Below are 23,926 nucleotides of genomic sequence, written 5' to 3'. Positions count from 1 at the left end.
GTTTAAATGTGACCATACCAGGGCAAAGCATGAGAGAACAGCATGCTCCCTCAGCTTGAATGTCAAAAAACAGACTGTTGCCCTCCTATCGCTTGCAAAAATAGTGACCTTACAGTGGATGAATTACCATCCTGTCAATGCTCTAGCTCGACTCTAATAAGCACAGGATTGTTCACAGAAATGGGGAGAAAAGAAGATAGAAATCCATTTGTAAGTCTGGGCTGTGACTATTTGCATGGTGATGAAGGCCCCGAGTGTTCTGCAGTGTTCAGATGTGAGTCCCTGACAATAGATCCTGTGTTTGTTCTTCTTCAGGAAGTTTGAGAAGGACAGAAAAGGGGCGAAGAAGAAGAAGAAAAGGGGAGGTCGTCAGTGGAGGGGATTACGCATTGTGAGGGCTGAGCATTTGCTTCTGCTATTGTGGTGACTGAATTGCTTTCCAGTACCAGGGTATTTAGTTAAGCAGATTGCATTTTCTTACACCCAGTGATGATCTTTCTTGATGGCAGCTGGTGACAAGTGGCTTGGGTGACAGCAGAATTACACAAACAGGTAGGTGTGGTCGTGGCTGCTAAAGTGATTATCTTTTGTAAGAAGATAAGTAGATGCAGGTTTATATTTTCTGTAAAAGAAGAAAAAGGAGTAACAAGAATAACAGCTTGAAACATAAAAGCAGGGCAGCGATTCACTCCATGAATTCCAAATGAGTCCATGGGTTCTGTGTATTAGTCACAGCAAGACATCTGTAAAGTTTTTGCTCTTTATAGTTGGCTGCCAATGGAAAATAGCTTTGTATGAAATACACTTTTTATTTTATTGAGCAATTGACCTCTGAGTATATTCCACATTTTAAATAGATTGAATTAATAAAAAAAAGTGACATAGTTAAATAGATTATTCTTACCTAAAATAATGTGTGTCCATTCTTTTATATATATATATATATATATATATATATATATATATATATATATATATATATATATATGGGGACAGGAAACACAGCGGTACAAATACTTGAATAGACGAGGATTAAACACTGGAACAGTCAGTACATCAAACTTCAATGCTCAGTTGAAGTATATAGAGGACTATAATTGCCAAAATTAAAAATAAGTATAGAAAGGAAAAAGAAAAATACTCATTAAACTTCTATAGACCTTCAAATGTACAGAAATCATATTTAGAATAAACATAGGGATTAAATTAATTATATAAAATGCTGCATAATTTGTGCTGTATTTATTATTATTTATTTATTTTACCATTAAAGTTTCCATTTTACCTTCTAATTTAATTATATACAAATACATTAATTTCTGTATTATTTTCAGTTTGTATTTTCTCCATTCTTGTATTTTTTATGTATATTTCTGCTGGATAATACAAATGAGGGGGCTTGTCATTCAAAGTGTCTTGTGAGACCTCTTGTATGATCAGTGATACAATCACAACAGAAATGGCTGCTTCATTAAATAATTTACTACATTGCCTTAAATATTACATAAATAAATACAGGGGTTTAGGGGTTTGATTCTTGCTTCTGGTGTGAGAGGTCCCAGGTCCAGATCCCAGATGAGCCCCCAAATATGTTATGGCCCGTAAATCATGTTTCAAAAGAAATTTAATCAGAACTCAAATAGAAATGCTGTGAATTCCCAGCTCTAATTTCTAATAATTACTGTCAAATAATAATAATAATAATAATAATAATAAAGCACACTGCAAAAAGCAACTGAAAAATAGTGAGAATAACTATGCTTCACCTTACCTGGTTTTATATTCATGCAGAATGGCCTTCTGCAGCCAATCAGTGCTAGGGATAAATCAGATAAGAGCAGATTAATAGGAATGACAGAAAATATAGCAGGATGGTCAGTACACCAGTACACTGAGTCATGCACAACAAATATGAAAACAAATTGATAAATTAAAATTAATAAATTGATTTGTAAAATGAAAAGAAAATGCAAATTAAATGGGGCATTAAATGAATATGATAACTAATACAAAGGTATATAAACACAAAAGCAAATTAAAAAAATTACGATTTTTTAAATTAATTCCTTAATTCAACAGCATATTGATTTATTTATTCTATGTGATTCTGCCTTTGAAGTGTATAATTATGTTCTCTCAAAATGTTGATGTCTACAAGCTTGATGTAATTCTTTTTTCACAAGCTTTTTTATTATAATGAAATCTAAATTCACTGATTCCTTTTATATTCTTTAGTAATAACTTTAGGCATATCACTTAATTGCCATTGATGAAAAATAAAGGAGACAAATAATAGAATGTAGGGCTATTGCTGATTAACGTCAGTGGGAATTTGTGACATTTTGATAAGCAGCAATGATTTCCACTTGTGCACATAATAAAACCAAACAAATTACTTACTAACAAGTACGTGATGGCTTGACATTCCCTGGTTGTTCTAGCTCATTCTCTGGACTTGTTTGACACTTCGAATTAGAAAACAAATGCTACTTGTCAGTGTTAGTGTTTTATGAAGCTGAACAGTAAACAGTAAGTCCCATGGTAGGCTCCCAAATGACCAATTAAGGGTATTTGTCTTAGAAGCCTGATCTTAAAGAAGTGAGGCTTAACATATGTCTTTTTTTGTCTTGAAGATTTCAATAGTTGTAGTCAAATTACAGATCTGGGTTTACATTTACACATTTTCCATTGTCACATTTTCAGTGCTTCCTGTTTTTTCAATTATCACACATGACACCAAGTAAGAAGATTGATAGTTGATGCTCGAAAAACACCATAATTAATTCTTTCATGAAGCTAGAATTATTTAGCAGTTAGCGTCAGCATTGTATATTGATATCGACATGTCATCCACAATGTCAAGTGGAAGCTGCTTTTTCTTTATTGCTGTGTTGCAACATTTGTGTTGGCACATTAGACACAATTTAATGGCATCCTAGAACCATTCCTACAAAAGAGCGACATTTTATTAGCTAGAACATATCACTATATAGGAAAATGATGTGATGGTCTCAGCGCATCTAGTGCTTAACATTGTGAGACTGCAGCTCATTGTCATTCTGTCATGTGGTAGAGTAGCGTTCTGTACATACAGGCTACAGGAGGTCTGCTAGAAATGGGAAGAAGGCCTATTAGAGGTAATGAATGGCTGTCAACCACAGGGCACTCTGCATGTACAGCATGTCATGCAGAATGAAAATTTCTTCTGAAAAGAACCATGGAGTCCAGTGATGTTTCTTTCCGTTTTTTTTTATTTCAGATTTTTTTTCTCAAACCATATAGATACCTGTAACAAGTAATAAGTAAGTGATAGCTGATAGACTCATAATATAAAAGTCTCTTATGGAGACTTTGGCAGGGTCACCATTATTATTAAGTGCTATTAAGATAGTTGTCACCCATGGACATATGTTTCACTTGCTCCTTAATGCTTGCTATTTACAGGCCCCAAGCTATTTTTTGCCATATTATTTTCCCAGAATTTCATCAGTTATTTGTAGAAAAGCCGATCTTGTTAAATTGGCATTAAAAAAAGAAAAAAAACAACAAAACAAAAAAAAACATCTGTTGACCTGTGCACTATTTCAGCCACACACAAAAATCTGATATCCTCAGGAAGATTTTGAGGCTGACTCCTTGGCATGTTGGCAGCTGAATAGTTGCTCAGAGAAACATCATTGAGGGCTCTTGTCTAGTTTTGGCTCAAGGCGTTCAGTTTGGGCGCATGCTTGGCAGCCCTATGAAAGACCATAACGCCTCACGATTCACTGGCCACTAATTGGAATGTCACTCCACGATGCTCAGAGATATGAATACAGCTTGTAAAGACATACATAAGCACAAACACATACTCTCTTTCACGTTCTGTATCGAAATTGGATTTAAGAAATAAAAGGCATCAGTAATTGATTTTACCAGCTCATTACAAATAGGTCTTGACAGCCAATTTACTTTTACAGGATTAAACATGAACACTATGGGCTGTTAAAACATTAATACTGCAACTGCTCTAACTGCTGAAACAACTTCCTGTGGTATAGTGTATATTTCCATGGGAACCAATGATGCTAAATAAGCATGCATTGCTCCTGTGCAGCACTCTGTATTAGAGTGCTCACATAGAGGGGCAGTATATGTTATGTGGTTATATTACAGTGTCAAAAAACTCCTATTAAGATGGTTTAGAATTATGGCTGTTGTGAATTCTAGCCCTTAATGAGAACTGATCCCACTGAGTGCTGATGTACAGTTTGCTGCTTGACCAGAGAGCAGTATAAAGTTAAGTTAAGGTTTAATGAGAAGATAAATAATTTGTGTTGCTTTCCATGTAAGACAAAAGTCAAAAATGAAAAGTGAAGTGTCCTACAATAATAGGACAGAAATAGTTCTGGGGAAGTTGCTGATGTACTGTTAATAGTGAGCTGCCTGTGCAATATACAGTGGGGGGAATAATTTCATCTCCTACTGAATTTGTAAGTTTGCTCTCTTATAAAGAAACAGTCTCTAATTTGTATGGTAGTTTTATTTTAATGGAGAGAGAAAGAATATGAACCAAAAATGAAGAAAAAAAACATATTACATAAAAGTTTTAAACTGATTTTCATGTCATTGAGTGAAACAAGTGTGATCCACAAACAAAACATGACTTAGTAAGGCATTTCTTGTAGTTCAGCTCCCTCCACAGATAGGACTGAGGTCTGGAGATGGTCATTTTATATTTCTTCTATATCTGAATAATCAGCAGTTGTTACCTTCTCACCAAGTTTCTTGCTGATGGTCTTGTAGCCCATCCCAGCCTTGTGCAGGTCTACAGTCTTGTCCCTGACAGTCTTTGACAACTCTTTGGTCTTACCCATGGTGTTGGAGATCGAAGAAAGTTGTAAGAAACTGATTCTGTACACAGGTGTGCTTTATCCACATAACGACTGTGACCAGGAGTATCTGTAATTTACTGCACACAGCAAATCTGTGGGAGCCAGAATTGTGCCTGGGATTTAGGAGACTGAATACTTTTTTCACTCAAATCATATCCAAATCAATTTATAACTTTTATGTAACATGTTTTTTTTTCTGGGATTTTGGTTGATATTCTCTACCATAACAATTAGAGACTGTTCATTTCTTTGTAAGTGAGCAAATTTATAAATTCGGCAGGCGATCAAATAATTTTTTCCCCCACTGTAAAATTACAAGCTGTCCTTTTGACAGTGACATATCAACACAGTAGATGGTTATTGTCACAAGAAGAAAGGGGAAAAAAAACCCAACAAAAAACAGCATAGTTAATTCCTATGAAGGGGATTGATGAATTTGTTCAAATTAAAGTCTTCGAACTTGAGCAACGCTGTCAGTGCAATATAATGTATCTGTATGGTCCTAACTAATTTGCTGTCTTGCCTGACTTTCATTGTCCTTACACTCTTGACCCTGATCTTGGTGCACATTATAATTGGTGCATCGATTTGACTCATAGTTTGTCAGAAGCATGTGTGTCTCTGTTTTCCATGTCTGGGGAGACACTGATCTAATTAGAAGTCTTCATTAGTCAGCTGCAGAGTGCAGTGTCATGCTTAAGGAATGATGTTCTGCCCCACCCTCGCCCTAGCCCCTTTCACCACCACCGCCATCAGAATAACACAATACAGGCCCTTGTTCGGGTTGAAAACAAAGGACTGTTTTCAGCTACTTGTGTAGGATTCTGGGATGCAAAGCCAAAAACACAAACAAAAAAATGGTTCTCCTCTGATCTTCTTTTTCACATTTGTTAGATATCTGCTTTGTTGTTGTCACTCACTGACATTGAACTGTGCAGTATTTGACAATCTTTTTTATCAGATGAACTCGAGTAAGCATTCAATAACACCTTCCTAAACACTGAGCTGAATTTGAACACCACTGTTAAATTTTTATTTTTTCTTAACTTAAGATTATTTGAATACAAGCGGTTGTCAAATTTTTGCATTTTCACATGCGTCTTGTTTTCAAGCCTGGGGCATCAAATGCTGCTGTTTTGTCAAAGCTGCTGGCATCCCAAAATCACACACAAGATGTTCCATACCACGATGCACTGGAATTAGGCAGTGGTTTCAGTCATGTCTCACTCCCAACTAATCATGTATGGATGCTTGCAAAAGACCCCTTGGCATCTAAATCTTCTGGGTAATGTGTGATTTATAATTTTACATTAAATCTCTGTAGAATCAACAATGTAGCCTGCTGCGGTTGCCAGCATTTATAGTGGTGTGTAGCAGAAGAAAAAGTGTCTAGAAATGTATAGGAGGAAACAAAGGTACTGATCACAGTCAATCGCAGTCGACATGACCAGTGGTTACATTTCTAGGGAATAGTACATCAGGTTAAGGCACAAATTTCGGCATAAATTTTCAGAAGGATTTGCGTTTATGTTATTTCAGTGGCATTGCTTTAATGCAGGAGCATAAATCCCACATAAGCATCATTGCTCACTGTGTGAAGGAATGTATTTAAATGAAGTGGTCTTTGGTCATTAAACCTAATAAATTTTATTTTGTTTTTCACTGACCATTGTTATGTCGTTTTGTTCTCAGCAAATTTATGTCACAAAATGTGTTTTTTTTTTTTTAGTAGTATATTTCAGCTGCTTAGCAAGTATAATGCAATAATGTATCCAGTACTTTTAACAGAGGTAATTTAGACAATTGTTCATCAATTTAAGGAAATTCTAAAACCAAGTTCCTTCCAGATATTTTTCTGCATGTTTAGAACTTTACTAATAGTCAGTGTTATAGCTCCATCAATACTACAGATATTCACTAAATATTAATCAAATGGAGATGTTCTAAATAGTTTTTACATACCCTTGACAAAAGACTAGTAATTTTTAATAAGAGTATGTAAATATTTGCTGGCCTGCACATAAATACATTTTAATTAATTCCCTTTTAATAATCCCATTTTTAAAATGTACCTTTTGAATAATAAAGATAATATTTTACCACTAATACAGCTTTCCATTTCATTTTTCAATCTCTGTGCCACTCTGAGAATTTCTTATTGCAGACATTAATTGAATTGTTGACTTTTATTTTAGAGACATGGACGTGCATACAAACCACATCATAACAAGATGGGATGCGGCACTGCCAGGATAATGAATTATTGTGCTGGTGAATGAAGAATTAGTAACACTGACCAGTGATACTGCTATCCTCTGTCCACTATCCATGGGAAGTGCAGAGGAAATGTACGGATGGACTGTAAAAATGAGCATGCCGAATGTTTTGGCTGTGGTGATGGTCTTTTTTATGATTCCTGGTGGGGTGCTGAGTGATATGAGAGGTACTCAGGGTCTGGAAGCCCAACAATTGGCTCAGGGGTCCACTCATTTGCACAGTCGCCTGAAGAGAGGCTGGATCTGGAAACAGCTGTTTGTCCCCGAGGAAGATCCCACTCCTCGTGTTATTGGCCAGGTACTGCTTCACATTGAATGTCTGCCATGTCCTTGATACGGTACTTCCCTTTGAAAATGGATGCTTTCTAGTTACCTCATGTAAAAAAACCCCCCAAAAATAAACAAAAAAAAAAAAACAGCTTTAATATATCCCCCTCTTCTTTTTGCAGCTGAAATCTGATTCAGATCAAGGTGAGTCTTCCATCAAGTACATATTATCAGGAGAAGGTGCTGGAGATGTGTTCGAGATAAATGAGTATACTGGTGAAATCCGGACACTAAAGAAGCTTGACCGCGAAGAAAAGGCCTTCTATGTCCTTCAAGCCCAGGCCATCAATAGGTGGTCCAACGAACCAGAGGAACCCCAGTCAGAATTCATCATCAAGGTGCAGGACATTAATGACAATGTCCCCCATTTCCAGAATGAGCCATATGTGTCCAGCATTCCCGAGATGTGTCCAGCAGGTATGTTTGGGGAAAAAGAATTAGCAAAAAGGTCCCTTTATCTTGAAGTATTGAAAAAACAGACATGCAATTAAATTTAAAGAGTTAGCTTACCCACATTTCCCTCACAGGAGACATTTCTAACAGCCTGGGCTATACTTTGTTAATGGTGTGCTAGCTAGCACATGTAACTGTGGATGCATGCTAAATTAGTAGTGAACCACATATATCTGCCAAACATGATCATGTTCATATTCTGAGCAAGTGTGAGCAAGCTACCACTGTGATGTTAGCATGCTGATATCGGCGTATTAGTATTAGAATTCGAACCCATTTTTGTCCAAGTCCAGCCTTTTAAAGCCAGTGGTTTAGCACCAAAATTACCATCAGCTGTAGAAGATAAGTCTGAGTTTCTAAATCTTAAATTCCAACTCTTAGTACATAATGTATAAGCAGTTACTATAAACAGATTTAATATTAAAAGAATAAGATTAAAATTGTATTATTTATTGATTTATATCAGAGAATTTCTAAACTTCCACTTTTCTAGATGGCACTCACGAAACAGTCAAGAATGAATGGGCTGTTCTGTAAGTACTTTATTGCATTCACTGCCTGGTTGAACTTATGATCTGGAGACAGATGCTTTCAAGGGAAGATGTCCTGTCACAATCAGTTGTAAATCCTTAACACACTAATCAGCCTTCTTTTTAAGAAAAACAACAGGAACAAATGGACATTAGCATTTTAGACATTATTTGAGATTAATAATCAGTATTTCATCTGAAATTTCTTTTTTTTTCTTTTTTGTCTTAAAATAGGGATACTGATACCCAGAAAACTTTTACCATTTAGCTCCATTCACTCTTTTTCATTGCCCTTCTAGATGATTTTGTACAATTTCTGGCATTAATAGGGCATGAACAGATCCATTTCCTCTGTATTAAAAATATAATTCATAAAAGCGAGCAATTTATTTGCAAATAAACTTTTTCCATTGTTAATATAAATAAAGACATACTACTGAAACTGAAATTTTCTTAAATTAAATCTTGACTGAAGACAGTGAACAAAAGGTTATATGAATGTCTGTCATCTGTCCCTATTCAGGAAGTTAAAAGTATTGGATTCTGTATCATAGCTTGAATGCCTTTATGGATAAATTTCTTAAATAATGTTATTATAACCACTGCCCTTTCATACCACAGACATTACCATTTCAATTTATATGTAATCTGCTTTAGCAGCATAATATCTCACTCATAATAAATCATAATGCATTTGACTCAGAAAGAGAAAGTGAGAGGGGAAGGTTGGAGTGAGGGCATTGGAAAATAAGAAACGCTGCGGTAAATCCCTGACTGTGTGAACGAGAGAGCACTCTGTGGGAAGAAAGAACTAGATAGGGAAGAGGGCTGAGGGAGTGAAAGATACTGTAAAAAGCAAGGTGAGGACAAGGATATGGTCAGTGGAGAAAATGCAAGTAAGTGTGAAAGATAGACAGATAAAACTGAATGAACACGAAGGAGGGAAAACAAGGGACAGGTGGAAAGTGAGATGTCGCAATAGGGCTGGAGAGGCTGTCAAGCACACCTGCACTGCCTTACTGAGTGGTGAAAGGCCAAGCCTGCTCCCCACCCCACCTCCTCAACCCTTTTACCTTAGTCAACATCCTCCTCTAACCCTACCTCAACTCTCTCCCATCTTCCATTTCCACCACTCCCTTCCTGAGCCAGACAGACAGACCCTGCGGGACTGTAGTATAATCACTTTATTTCCCCATCGACTGGAACTGCTGTTTGTGCTAACTCTGACTGTGTGATCTGCTCCCCACCCCCAACAGGGACCACAGTGGCACAGGTGACAGCCACAGATGCTGATGATCCCATGTTTGGAAACAACGCCAAGCTCATCTACTCCATCCTGCAGGGGGAACCCTATTTCTCTGTGGAGCCAAAAACCGGTACAAGATGTTGACAGATATAAAGGCTTTTAGTTTAAACTGTCCATTGGGCTTAATCAGGAAAATGTCTTGGCTTCCTTTGGTCTTAATCACTTTTGACAAGTTTAAAATGTAATTTTAATTTTTTTAAAAATTGCATAAACTTCCCCAGTAACTTTATCTGTAAGGCCTCAGTCACACTAGAGTAAACATAGGAAGGCAACCTCCATGCAACCAGGGAAAACTGGTGGTTGGTGGGAATGTCTTTGCTGCCTGGGACCAATTGCACGTAATTGCAGTGACAAACTGAGTGTGTGAACCCTTTCCCTGATGGGAGACAACCTCTCCCTGTCCAGTTCAAATTGTCAGTAATCACTCTCAGATAGATTTGATAAGGTTTGTAATTAATCACCATCTAATTTATAAATGCAGACAGATTGCCAGCATATTGTAATCAGTTGGAATCAGTCTGTGCCAATGAGTACAACTCATCTGCTTCATCAAATAATGAAACACACAAACGTGAGATACTAAGGTTTGTGGCAGGCAATTTATTGTAAATTATGCTAAATTTAACACCGAAAAGCGTGTCTTATTTTGTGCCCAATATGTCTGCTAGTTGCTGCTAGGAGTGTTTTTTTTTTTAACGAGAAAGAGAGAAAGAGTGCGTAATTGGCAAAGCTGTCCTGTAGCTCTTTACTCAGTCCTCAGTCTCAGAGTGTTTACAGCTTGGAACCAGATACAGTACCAGTCAAAATGCAGCTAATAATGGGACTATGTTAGTGTGTTACATTAATGTCTGAGTATTATAATATTTTAGGGTTAGTCAGGAATCAAATGCAACAATACAAATATGCCAGAGTTAAATTTCCTGTCTACTTAGTGCTATCTGATGAGCTCTTCCGTTTAACTTCAGTATTTAATATGACATCATTACAAAATGCAACAGCACAAAATGCTGAAGAATGAAAGAATGTGTTTTACAGCATTAGGGATCACAAGTGATAGGTTCAGTGAATGATGCAATGAATGGTGGTCAGGTAAGGGTAGCTCTTTTCACTCATGAATGTGGCTGCTCCTCTCTACCAACCCATCACAGCAGCTGCACCATCAGTCGCAAAGTCAACAAACGGTGTGTGAGACAACAGCCCCAGTGCAGATCTCCAATTCAGTTTCACACACCACCCAGAGCAATGTGTGCATTTACAGTAATTACCTGGGCACAGTGACAATATCTTCATTAACATGTGGACAGGTGGAGATCTGACAGTAAATAATGTTTTGTGTTCTTCTACACATCGACTGTGTCAACTGTCACACGCAGATTTCAGGTTTATATGGAGGAACAGTTTGTAATAAAGCAACTCTCTGGATAAATCCAGCACGCCACCTGAGTCTTAGTTCTCTTCACCCTTATATCATAAACATATTGATTCTTCTTCAGCCTTCTCTCATTTATCTGAACTGCTGTGCTGTTTTCAGAGAGAAACATCTGTGCTTACAGTCTTATTTTGTTAGCACATTACTCGCGCCCTCATTTTTGAACCACAGATTTGCACTGCTCTTGGTAGAAAGCTGGTCATTAATGAAATGAACTAGCTACCTCTGTTTGTTTATAAATTTATAAATTATAAATTTGCCTCTTTTAGATGTGGCCCACTCTGTGGCTAAAAGACTTGTGCCTGATGTGTAGATTCAGTCCCCTGGTGGCAAGTCCGCCCCTGGCTTCAGTACAGCACTACACGTCTGATATAGACAGCAACAGATTTGAGAGTCATCACAGTTAATCAGGGTATTCTCGCAAAGAGACTGCATGTAAGTGCCAACTTGACCCAGTTCAATCAAAAACTGATAGGATAGAATGATTCCGTCTTATTGCCATTTTATCCCTGTTTTATCACCATCTTGATGCACCAAAGTTGGTTTGAAGATGACAACTAACTGCAAGTGGTCTCACAGCTGGTCCCCATCTTTGAAGCAACCATTTCAAAGGCAAGGAGATGGCAAGCTGATTGCGCACGGTTGCAATACTTTTGGTCGTGCAGCCTTCTCCAACCACTTTTTCATAGTGTGACTGAAGCCTGAAACAGCTATTGGCAGATTTAGCTCCATTTTAGGACTGCAGGACAAGTTCACACAGTGACAGACAGCTGATTTTAATAATGCTCATGTACATTCCTGCTGTTTTCTTGTGTAAAACAAAGGTCAGTTACAGCACTTCCCACACATGTTGTTGACCTTAACTGTAAAAAGTTGGGGGAGTAGGCAGCAGTTGACTCCAAATGACTCCAGCTTGTAATTCTGCACATGGCTTCAGTTGGGTGTTAGGATAAATTTGAAACTATATACTAATGTTTTTTTGTTTGCTTGCTTGTTTTTTGATTTATTTTATTTTTTAAGTGCCACTAGTTTGGGGTCTTTTCATATTAAAAATGGTAAAAACAAAAATATCTCTTTCCTGAGCACAAGTCAGATATTTTAGTCCAGTTAGCTGATTGGATATCTGGTTAGTGAAGGCTTCTGAAATGTTTAGGTCATTTCAACACAAGATTCAATGAACCAGTGATTGAGATTAATTCAAATCCACAAATGGCATATAAATTTGCTGGGTCAATCTAATTTGTTTGATTTAAATTGTTTACCGTTTACTGTTGCCCTCATCTTCCAGTTTGTCCAGACAGAGGAAGCATTAAGTCATCTGAAAGCCCTCTTAATATTCATTTCTGTACTGATTAAATTTGAAGCCTGGACATTTATTGTGATGCAGTTTTACTGCACATTGTGCATGGTGCTCTCAAAGACTACTTCAGGCAAAGTTTGTTTACTTACATTTGGCTGGAAAAAAAAAAAAAAAAAACATAAAAAAACCACCCACGGATACATTTAATGCTGTCTTAATGAACCAACCTCTCGTCTTGGCCTCCTTCGCTCTGCCTGTCTTATCTACCTGCAGGGATTATTGTAACATCTTGGCCAAATATGGACCGTGAAGCCAGAGAGCAGTACCTGGTGGTGGTGCAGGTGAAGGATATGCTGGGCCTCAGCGGCGGTTATTCCTCTTCTACTACGGTTACGGTCAGCTTGACTGATGTCAATGACAATGGACCCACATTCCAGCAGCGTGAGTCACAAATATGACTCACAGTGATGCAAATGCTAGGCCATACACAGTAAGGGAATCAATGAAAGTGTGCAGAGGATTGCAGACTGTGAGGACATGTTTAATATTGTACCTACAAGCTATTTATTTGATCACACTTCTCCAGTTCGAGTGGGTGGTTTGTGCTGCATTCTGCTGTCTGTTATTTAGCCAGCAGCCAAAATTAAAAGATGGCAGTCGAAGAATGAGAGAGAGAGAGTAAAAGAGACAGGAAAGGAGATGCTGATGTTTTGCTTATAATGTGTGTGTGTGTGTGTGTGTGTGTGTGTGTGTGTGTGTGTGTGTGTGTATACATGTTCCATACACTGGATGAATTTAATCATTTACACAAGAGAGGACATTTGTCATGACCTTTGGAAGCAAACTAGCCTTCTCAGTGATAAACCTCACTAAATGAATTCCATGGGAAGAAATCAATTCTGCAGGACTGAGGCAGCAAGGATGATACCTTTAACTATTAATGTCACATTCACATTCACTGAATGTATCCCGTGGATTTTATGTTCAGTCAAAAGGCCTTTTTAAATATTGTATGGCCACACTTTGCTTTGAACCGTGCCCTGTGTTTTGTCGCATAATTGCAAATTATTATCAGCACAGACTTTTTTTTTTTCTCAGAAGCAGCTGGTTGCCTGTTGAGTTTCACCCAGCTGTGGCAGCCGTCCAAATGGAGTTGCTCAAAGACACAATCGCATTTTCTCATCTTCTTATTGCAGTTAGGCTGGGATTATGTGTTGCCACAACTTATCTGTGACTCACACAAATTGACCCTCCACCACAATGTTCTTCCTTCTTATCACTTTTCACACAAGCAGCCTCTCTTGACTAGCTATTAACAACTTACTGTCAAGTTCTGCATACAGTGTTTTGGTGGAGAAACTTTTTATTTGTTGTTTTTGTTCTTCAGATGCATCAACTTTTCAGTGTCGTTGCAGATTGCACAAGTACCAGTTTGGTATCAGCTGGATTTTGTATTCCTTTTGATATCCTATTCCAGCGTTCACCTTCTGAGCCTAGTGGTATCAAAATGATTTTTTAAAACACTCTTGTTTCTTCAGACCTATACAGCTTTGCTGTCCCTGAAAATGCAGCCATCGGCACCACAGTGGGCAGAATCATGGCAGAGGATGGAGACGCTGGCATCAATGCCAAAATGGCCTATAGTCTGGAGGGTGACCTGGAAGAAAGCACTTTTATCATTAAAACAGACCCAGTAACACAAGAGGGAGTGATTCTACTGGCCAAGGTGAATCCATTTACAATATTTAGCTCAAATATTTAAATTTTAAAATTATATGTGCTTATGAATGTGTACAATTGGTAGCCCAAGACTGGTACTCAAAATTTTCTGCTTTCTGTTTGTAGTCTGCTTGTAATCTGAATTTACCAGTCACATTTAAGCAAGCTTTGGTTACATTTAGTTAAACGGTTCATGTGGAGAGCAAAGGACAGATTGCATTTGTTGAAATACAATCTAAAAACCACCAGCTATATTCAGTGATTGTTGCATGGATCAGGAAGCCTTGAACTGCTATTTAGAGAAATGGCTGTTATTCTGGAGAGGATAAGTCAAACAACTAACTCAAGATTTGTATGTGTGTTTTAAGGGATTCACTGTGTAGCCACAAGTCCATCTCTAGGTTTGCCTTTGGGTTCTGTCATACTTAAAACAGCCGAGTAGTGTCCTTAGCTAATGTCCCATCTCCACAGCCAAGTCTGCCCACCTGAGTTTAGCTCATTAACGCACAGCTGCTGGACTCTCTAGACAATGCCTGGTGTAGATGAGTTAGTGAAATTGTACTTCAGAATCCGTTTTCGCACATAAACACAGTGTGGTGATAAGGACTTTGAAGAGATGGTGCACAAAGCTGTGTCTGTTCAGAGGAAAAAAATACACAAACTTGGAAGAGTTGGCCTCATTTGTGCAAAGTGAAAAAGCTTAGCAGTGGACAGATGCGGGGATTTTAGCCGTTACATCTTTGTGCAGCACGGGGGGGGGGGGGGGGGGGGTATGTTGTATCAGATCAGGCTAGAGCTGATGACATTTCACAAGTCCAGAAGAACACAAGTACACACAAGACTGCTTATTGAAATGGACGAAGGCAGTTGACCTTAATCCTGACATTTCAACCTTGTTCTCAAAATTTCAAGTTCATTCTCAAAATGAAAACAATAAAACAATAAAAAAAAAATCTTTAGACTATTTATTTCTTGAGCCCTAATACTCCTTTGTAAAAATCTTATGTTTACCTAATTCATAGGTGTTATATAGAATATTAGGAACCAGAATTTAGACAAGACTGAGCACATGGCACCAAAACAAAATGGACCAGTACCATCAGCTCACAGACTTTACCAGTGCTTCATCTCATATTTAAGACCATAGACACTGGTCTTATGCTCCCCTTTGGCTGAGGTCTTTTGTCAAGAAGACAAGTGAGACAGACACACATGCACATGCACACACACACACACACACACACACACACACACACACACACACACACACACACACATATATATATATATATATATATATATATGAGCGTATAATCTCATTTGGTTGGTTGCATACTCACCTTCTCACATTCTGTTTTCAGTCAGTGTTCACAGTTAAGCTAAATGCCATGTTTCTCTCCCTTGCAAACAGTCTGACTCCTGTGTCTATTGACAGACTGTGATTGACAGCCATAGTGTGCTGTGCAAATGATCAGCAACTACTTTGACTGAGCCAATCCAAATGCTGGCCCAAAATTGCTTGAAATTGTGTGTATGTGTCTGTGTGTCTGTGTGTATGTGCGCGTGCGCTTGCGTGTTTGTTTATTTTTAATCAGTTGCTGAAAATAGTAAAATAATCACTGATGTAGGCCATTTTTATATAATTACTAATAGATGAAACTTTACAAAACCACAACTGGCCCTTATTTGAATAATGTGGATGCATTTGCTCTGCTTAATTTATTCACTAATCGAGAGAACACTGAAAGTGTATCACCTGACTTTGGTTAAATTATAAATATACACGTCCGTTAGAAGTTCTCACTGAGCAGCTTTGAGTTCCAAATCAGTAAATTTGGACAACCTTGGATAAACATATGTTCAACAATATTACCTGATTATTTAGAAAGTCCCAAACACTGTTGGCAGACTTATATAATAGATACAATAGATGGTCGTTAGATTTCTCCTGAACATGTGAATCACCTTATTGTCTTTACTTTTCACAGTTATATGCAATATATCTCTCAATTATTGAGAGGAGATTTCATTTTAGATACCATGATAATGAAATAAAATAACAAACCTTATTGACTCTGCCTCTGAATCACTCTGGGAATGTGGTAATGGTGTGCATGCTGTTTTCTTATTACTAGCAGTGTAATGTTAATCGAAACCACAGCATTATTTAAGTGCATACTCACAGCTGGTAGCTTATTGACACTGACTAAACAATTTTAACATCCAGTCGTAGTCATGTCCGGCTCTCAGCAGGAAAATCTGTTATATCTGTTTTAAGCACAAGCTTTTTTTGTTTTTCAAAAGTTGTTACCCTTTCTTTATTTGATTAATAAACTGATAAACAGCGCTTGTAACAGCCTCTGTATATAAACTGTTAATGATTCAGTACTTCTTTCCATCACAGCCTTTGGACTATGAAGTCAAGAGACGTTTTGACATGACTGCTGAGGCGGTCAACGAGCACGTGGACACTCGTTTTCTGACTTTGGAGGAGTTCAGGGATAGCACGACACTGAAAATCATTGTGAAGGATGATGATGAGCCACCTGTTTTCCTCTCTCCAGTCTACGAGTGGAAAGTTCCTGAAAATGCTGCTGTGGGAACTGTGGTTGGCAGCGTCAGTGCCAGAGACACTGACACAGTCAACAATCCCATCAGGTAATGTGAACTGTCTAAACTAGGAAGAATGGCATATGCCATCCGACTACCAATATGATAATGATAAGGTAGATACCCAAGCTGGCATGGGCTGAGCATCCTTAGACAGCTTCCTCCACAGGGTGAAAAATCATTTCATTTCAAATAGCGTTACCGGTTCGGTGCATCCATTTTTACCCTTGATCTCTGGATACCCTGTACATGGTCATATTTATCTCATATTACTTTAGTAGGAAATGAGCCCTGCTGAATAAATCATGACAATTTTTTTTTTTTTTTTTTACCTCACAGGCTTTTCTATCTATTGCTGTGGTATTATCACAAAGCAACGTTGCTAGGACGTGGGAATGTAATAAAGCACCATACGAGGTGGCATATGGAATTGAGATTTGCAGTCATTTGCAAGTGGGGCACGTTGCACAGGAGACAGCCGCACTACTGGTGCCTGTAGTCCATCTCAGCAGAGCTTAAGAGTGGCAGGTGCTGCATATCATCTTCAGCCTAGCGTCTATTACTGTCCCTTTGGTGACAGTGTCTCATTGATTAATAAATTCAGGCTGACATTTTAGTGGCTTCCACAGTTCTAGTAAATCTGATTAAATTTGTTATGGTCAAATTCCCCATGTTGTTATCAGCAAAGTAACTCACAGGAAGGATTCATTACTGTGTTATCCTAATTCAGCAGGTTGTTCTAATCACTTATTATTCTGAGTCCTGTGATGATGTGAAAGTACTATGCAATTGAAAAAAAATGACCTGGTTTGCTTGTGGTTTATGTTTCTTAAAGACTATTTTTTACATGAAAAAAAATTACAAACACACAACACAGAATGTAACTTCATGTAAGACAGTTATTTAACTGCCAAAAAAAAAAAAAAAAAGCTCCTCTCTTCTTCCGTGTTTACAAATTTCCATGGCTACCTGTTTTCAGTTCTGTGTCTACACATCATAACAGAAAATGTCTGTGGTCAGATTAAAAACAATATTCATTTAAAGTAACTGAGAAAATACACACCAAGCTGCGTCTGTGCCATCTGCACGAGGTGCTTTGTTTTCACAGTGTTGTTGTCGCTGTGTCAGACTAGCTTGTGTGTGTACTTGCTTTGTTGGATATCTGTCAACAGATTAAAAAATTGAGCAGTTTGCCTAATTAATCTCCCTGTGGTATCACAATGTTTTGTTTGCCCAGAAAACAACCTTGCCTTCTAAATGGTATGTCTCTGTGATTTTTCTTCCAGATACGCAATTGACAAAAGAAGTGATACCGCAAAAGCTTTCAAAATAGACCCAAACAATGGAACTATAACTGTCGCTAAAGCTTTGGACCGAGAGACGGAAGCCTGGCACAATGTGACTGTTGAAGCCAAGGAAACAAGTAAGGAGAGTTTCATAGTTTGATCATATCCTAATGTTAATGGTGACTTATGGCACATTTATTCACAAATGTGTACAGATTATGTTCCAGCAATTTGCTCATGAGAAATCTTCAAGAGCAGCGATTTACAAGGCGAGACCCCTTTACTTGTGCTGTTGACAGGAAGTATGTGGAACTACTGGATTGACTGAGCTAATTTGGAAAAAAAAAATGTTAATAATCACTTTGATAGATGGGCAACCTGTCTCAGGTGTACCCTGCTTCTTGTCCTACAATAGCACCTTTGACCCTCATAAGTAGAAGAAAATGGATGGATGGGTGTTAATAGTTATCACAGATCGTTGATTAAAGAAAAAAAAATAAAGGCCCAGAGTTGAGGGAGCCGTAACACGCACCATAATCTGTGCTACTTATCTTTACATAAACAGCTGTGGTCAGACATTTACATCCACTCATCATGGGCATGAATGTCTTGGTAATTTTGGACCTTTAGTAATTTCTTTGAACTGTTCTTTTCCCAGGGTGGAATAATTATACAGAATACTTCTTTAATGGCTTAAAAAAAAAAACAAGAATTGTGTGTACAAGTTTGAATTTATTTTGGATTTTCTCTAATGCACACAGGGTCAAAATCCAAAGTATATTCAAATTTGTGCATCCAATTCTTGTTCTTTTATATTTCAATTGAACATCTATAATAAAGCAATTTCTCCCCATGGATTAATAAAGTGTTCTCATGATGATTATGAGTGAGAGTGCATGAAAATGAGCATGCAACCAGTTAGGAGGTCGTAAGAGATAAATAGTTACAAAATGCATCACGAACATGTCATTTTCATACTTCCCATTCATTGTGTATGCAACCAGCCATACAATACAGTAGGCTTGAGTTTCGAATGAGGGACAGTCGAGTAGCATACTGCTCATTTACTTAAAGTTGAGGTTTAGGCTACTTTATCCAGTTCTGTGGTGTCTGACAAAATGCAGTTCCCCTAAAAACAAACATGTTTGGCAACCAAATGCCCTATTTGTCACCTCAGCTTCTTTGAGAAATGAATTTTTGCTTTTTGTAATGAAGGAAAACATTCACAGGAGTCAGGTGTGGTGCCATGTTTCAACAGGAGAGAGCGAGCGAGCGACAGAGCGCGTTTATACATCATCTGTCCTAACTGTCAGTGAGTCGCCCACAAAGTTTCCAGTGCTGGAAAGCAGGGTGAACCCTAATGTGCAAACACGCTCCTGTGGCACATATCATTAGTAAGCCAAATATAATGTTAAATGGTTGAAATAACTCAAAGTAGTGGATTAATGGTTGAAATATTGATTTAGACTGTTCACCTTCAAAATAAAAGTTGCACCAAGTTTCACTACATCTTGGAGAGTAAATTGCAAGTGTTTACTGACAAGTCTGTGTCTTCCATGCAAACTACGGGCAACAGCAGCAATCTACTAGTGACCAAAGCAATCACAAGGAGGTTTTTGGTGCAGCAACCTAGTTTACAACCTATTTAACACAGTGACAGCCAGCAAAGTCCAGCAACCACATGCCAACCAGTTGTGCGTTACAGAGGCCAGTGAGATTTGGGGAAGGGGGGGTCAACTGGTCTGTAGGCCTGTGTGAGGCCTTAACTCAATCTGCAACTGTGAACAAAGTTTTCAACAACTTATCATTCATCTTTGGTTTTATTTCTTAACAATTTCATCTGTTTTCCCAGCAAAAAAAGTCAAAAAAGTAATATAATACAAATTATTACTTTTTTTTTTTTTTTTAAAGTAACACCTTACTCTACATATTTATTTTCTAAATAGAGCAGTTTGTTACTTTGGGATGAATTTCATTATACTACACAGTTAACATTTTAAACCTTAGGCTACAAGCACGCATATCGATACACAATCAACACAAAGCCAACAGCGTAGTTAGTAAAACTCAACCCAAAGATCCTTAGCAACTCTACTTTAGATATAGGTGCATGTACAAATGGAAGCTATGCTGAAACAAGCCTGACTGCTCATTACTATTTTTGTTACATGTTGAAAACCTAGTTTGTCTTCTTGGTTGGGGTCAGCGTGCACTGAACTTTAATGTCATTCTGGATCCAGGTTTCTTCAGTGCTAGCTTTGTGTTAGCATGCTGACTTTACAGCTACAGATACAATTCATATTCTTGTCATTCTTTTGTGCCAAAAAAAACAAAAAGAAAAGAAAAAGAATGATATCTCCACTCCTCAAAAGTCTACAACTTTTGAACATTGGCAATTGTAGATTGTAACATAAGTTTGAAGAAAAAAAAAAAGGCACATTTCATTTTTTTTTTCTACCCACCAGTTGTTCAGTTTCCACCTCGCAGGTCAGTGGGTACACCTCTGAAAAAAAGATTGGAAACAACTAGTCCAGCCTGAACCCTTAAATTTCCAAAATAGGCTTAACTGTTTACTGTTGAATCATTTATTTTATTTTGATAAAAGCAATGTGATTTTTGGTGCCCATTTTTTCCACATTCCTGATGCCAGAAGACGAAACATTTCTCAGTCTTAAGTGTTATTTTGACAGAGCTTTTACAAAGCATTTATGATACATGGACCCAGTGGACTCCAGCAAATGTCTATCTTCACTACTGCAGCTCAGAACCATTTATCCTCCTCTGTGGTGGTGTTCATCAAAGTACTGGACATAAACGACAATGTGCCAAGGCTTGCAAGAGATTACCAGCCATATATCTGTGAGGGGACGCAGGCGGGAGAAGTATGTATATTATGATGCACTGATGTTTATGATTTACTACATTGCAGTGTGGAAAGCTGAATATACATAAATGTGAACAGTAAAAGTTGTCATATTGTGTCATATTGTATTTCTGTTACCATTTTCTTTATATTTTGCTAGGAAAAAGGGGAAATAGCTGTGGTGATTTATTGAAACATACAAAATGCAGTGTATAAGGCAAAGGCAGAGTTTGTACAATTCTAATGAATCTGAAGTCAATATTTGGTATGGCTATTTTTATTCTTCAATGCAGCCTGAATTCTCTTTAAGTAGTCTTCACAAATAGTTCTCCAGGCTTCTTGAAGGACATCTCAAAGTTCTTCGCTGGATGCTGGCCACCTTTTGTTCTTTGTTCTGTCAAGATGATCCCACACTGCTGCAATAATGTTAAGGTCTGAGCTCTGGGGAAGCCAATCCATTGCTGATAGTTGACAGATGCATCTCTCTGGCCCTTCAGATGAGAAAAGCATTTAGCCAGAAAAGATCAAATTTTTTTCCTGTTTCTTAAGGACATGACTTTCAGATACTGTTCATCTGCTGTAGATAGGTTTTTTGGCCTGCCACTTCTTCAATTGTCCTCCAGCTGTCCAATTTCCTCAAAATGTTTACAGACACACTGCCAAGATATGCCAAGTTTGGATACTAAGTTGTACACTATGGTTATGGTGTATGCCCTGCCTGCTAGCATTTTGCACCCTGCTGTTATGTGCTGGATTGTCTCAGTGGCATCCCTGCACAGCCTGCACCTGTGCTCTTGCCTTGTGTGGTAGACCCCAGCCTTTGCCAAATTTGTGCTTAGAACTTGTTCCTGTGCTGCCATGATTAGTGCCTCTGTGCTATCCTTCAGCCCAGCTTTGTGCAGCCATTGGTAGGATTTTTTTGATATCAGCCACTTCATCTATCTGCTGGTGGTACATGCCATACAGGGGTCTGTCCTTCCATGATGGTTCCTGTTCTTTCTCCTCTTCTTTCTCGGATTTCTCCTCCTTTGACCAGCTTGTTATCCCATCAGGGTATCTGATGACTGGCAGGGCGTAGGTTTTGATTGCCCAGATCGTGTTCTTCCCATTCAGCTGATTCTTCAGGACATCCCTTACTTTCTGCAGGTGCTTGATGGTTGCAGCTTTCCTAGAGGCATCTTGATGGTTCCCATTTGCCTGTGGGATTCCAAGGTACTTGTAGTTGTCCACAGTGTCTGCAGTGCTGCCTCAGTTCTGACTAGCTTCCCTCTTTTTGTGACCATTCGACTACACTTCTCCAGTCCAAATGACGTTCCAATGTCATTACTGTAGATCCGAGTGATGTGGATCAGTGAATTGATATCTTGTTCACTCCTGGCATACAGCTTGATCTCATCCATGTAGAGGAGATGGCTGATGATTGCTCCGTTCAATATCTGTAGCCAGTCTTGTTAATGATCTGGCTGAGGGGATTCATTCATGTATTGAGCCATGAATCTGCTCATCTTAGCTGCTTTGATGCCTTTCCATGTTGCGGCAGGATATTGGCCAGTAGTTGGATGGGACTGGTCCCTTCTGGGGTTCCTTGAGGATAAGGGCTGTCCGGCCTTCAGTCAGTCATTCCGGGTGTGCCTTAGCTTTTAGCAACTGGTTCATTTGTGCTGCCAGGTGCTCATGGAGTACAGTTATCATCTTTTGCTAGTAGGTGTGTATCATGTCAGGGCCTGGTGCTGCCCAGTTCTTCATATGTGAGACTCTTTCCTGGATGTCTGTCACTGTGGTGATTACTGGAGCCTGTTCAGAGAGGTTGCTGTGGTCTGCTCTTACGTCCACTAGCCACTGAGCATTGGCGTCATGCATTGCATCCTTTTCCCATATGCTCCTCCAGTATTGTGCTGTCTCCAGCCTTGGTAGAGGTGCTGTTTTCATATTGTTCCTCTCTCACTGAGAGCACACCCTGGACTTGTCTCCATGCTGCCTTGATATTAGCCTCTAGCCGTCTTTTCCATGGAGGGTACTGCTCCTTGTGGCTGTTTATCCTATAGCCAAGCATCTCAAGGATCACTGTTGCCATGGTATGCATCACTTGATTGGTTTCACTGATGGTCGAAGTAGGGATTGTTTGTAGTGCTGCATTTGCATTGTCTAGTAGACTTTCAGAGGGTGTGTTTGTGTAGGGAGAGAGAGAAAAGGAGAATTCCTTCTTACTTACTTATATTACCACTTGCAGGGCTGTTTTTTTCAATATTGTGTGTTTTTGTTCTCTTAGCTCATTCAGATGCTCAGTGCTGTTGATCCAGACGACCCCGTGGAAGGACATCATTTCTACTTCTCTATGGTTCCTGAGAAGCGCATTAATCCAAACTTCACTATCAGAGATAATCAAGGTTATACTCACATCAGTGACATACAAATGCACATAAATGTGTCTCATAAGCTTTAGAATTACTAGATTCAGTGACTACTGAGTTAGAGCCTACAGCGGGTTAGTGTAAAAACTTACAACGAGGGAAGCATCTAGCCTCTGTTTCTGTTTAATGCTAACAAAGTTGGTAAATTAGAGCCTCTAAAACTCAGTTATTACAGTGCATTATCTAATTCATTCAGTTCATGCCAAAATGTCACCATAAGGTGATGCCAGGGTTGGTTTTATCACAGCATGACAACTAAGTGTGAATTTTAAAAGTGCTGCAGCTTTAGGAAGAATTGGATTTACTGTTTCCATTTTCACAATGTGCTAAACCTGTCTATCTAATCTGTGGCTGGCTGAAGCTTCATGTGTTCTATAAAGACATGTAAGTGAGAGTGGTGTTGATTGTTTCACTTTAAAAGCAGATTATTTCCCAAATTTATTCCCAGATTTATTTCCCAAAGTCCACCCCAAAACTTGTGCAATGAATAATTAACAGAAACACTTAAGAAATTACAAAAGTAGTAATACAGAGATTAATGT

At 38.4% G+C, this 23,926-nt stretch overlaps 1 protein-coding gene across 5 annotated transcripts in view; it reads left to right on the top strand.

Annotated features, from left to right (window-relative positions):
• The first annotated feature begins 421 nt into the window (after positions 1 to 421).
• Positions 422 to 23,926, top strand: part of cdh19 (cadherin 19, type 2) — a 38,004-nt gene continuing 14,499 nt past the window's right edge. For 3 of the 5 annotated variants that reach the window (XM_030756025.1, XM_030756029.1, XM_030756028.1), the window contains exons 1-10: positions 422 to 552; positions 7,070 to 7,448; positions 7,600 to 7,894; positions 9,717 to 9,836; positions 12,769 to 12,936; positions 14,034 to 14,221; positions 16,619 to 16,872; positions 18,111 to 18,247; positions 20,871 to 20,992; positions 23,243 to 23,360. In XM_030756025.1, the coding sequence (XP_030611885.1) occupies positions 7,203 to 7,448; positions 7,600 to 7,894; positions 9,717 to 9,836; positions 12,769 to 12,936; positions 14,034 to 14,221; positions 16,619 to 16,872; positions 18,111 to 18,247; positions 20,871 to 20,992; positions 23,243 to 23,360 (1,648 nt within the window). In that variant the 5' untranslated portion in view covers positions 422 to 552; positions 7,070 to 7,202. Of the gene's footprint in view, positions 553 to 7,069; positions 7,449 to 7,599; positions 7,895 to 8,423; positions 8,464 to 9,716; positions 9,837 to 12,768; positions 12,937 to 14,033; positions 14,222 to 16,618; positions 16,873 to 18,110; positions 18,248 to 20,870; positions 20,993 to 23,242; positions 23,361 to 23,926 lie in introns of those variants that run through there. The other 2 variants (XM_030756026.1, XM_030756027.1) reach the window with 2 other exon arrangements.

This window comes from Archocentrus centrarchus, chromosome 20 (assembly GCF_007364275.1).
Source record: "Archocentrus centrarchus isolate MPI-CPG fArcCen1 chromosome 20, fArcCen1, whole genome shotgun sequence".
In the NCBI taxonomy this organism is placed as follows: Eukaryota; Metazoa; Chordata; class Actinopteri; order Cichliformes; family Cichlidae; genus Archocentrus; species Archocentrus centrarchus.
The sequence above is the reverse complement of the archived record's forward strand: the minus strand, read 5'-3'. Positions and strand labels throughout refer to the sequence as shown.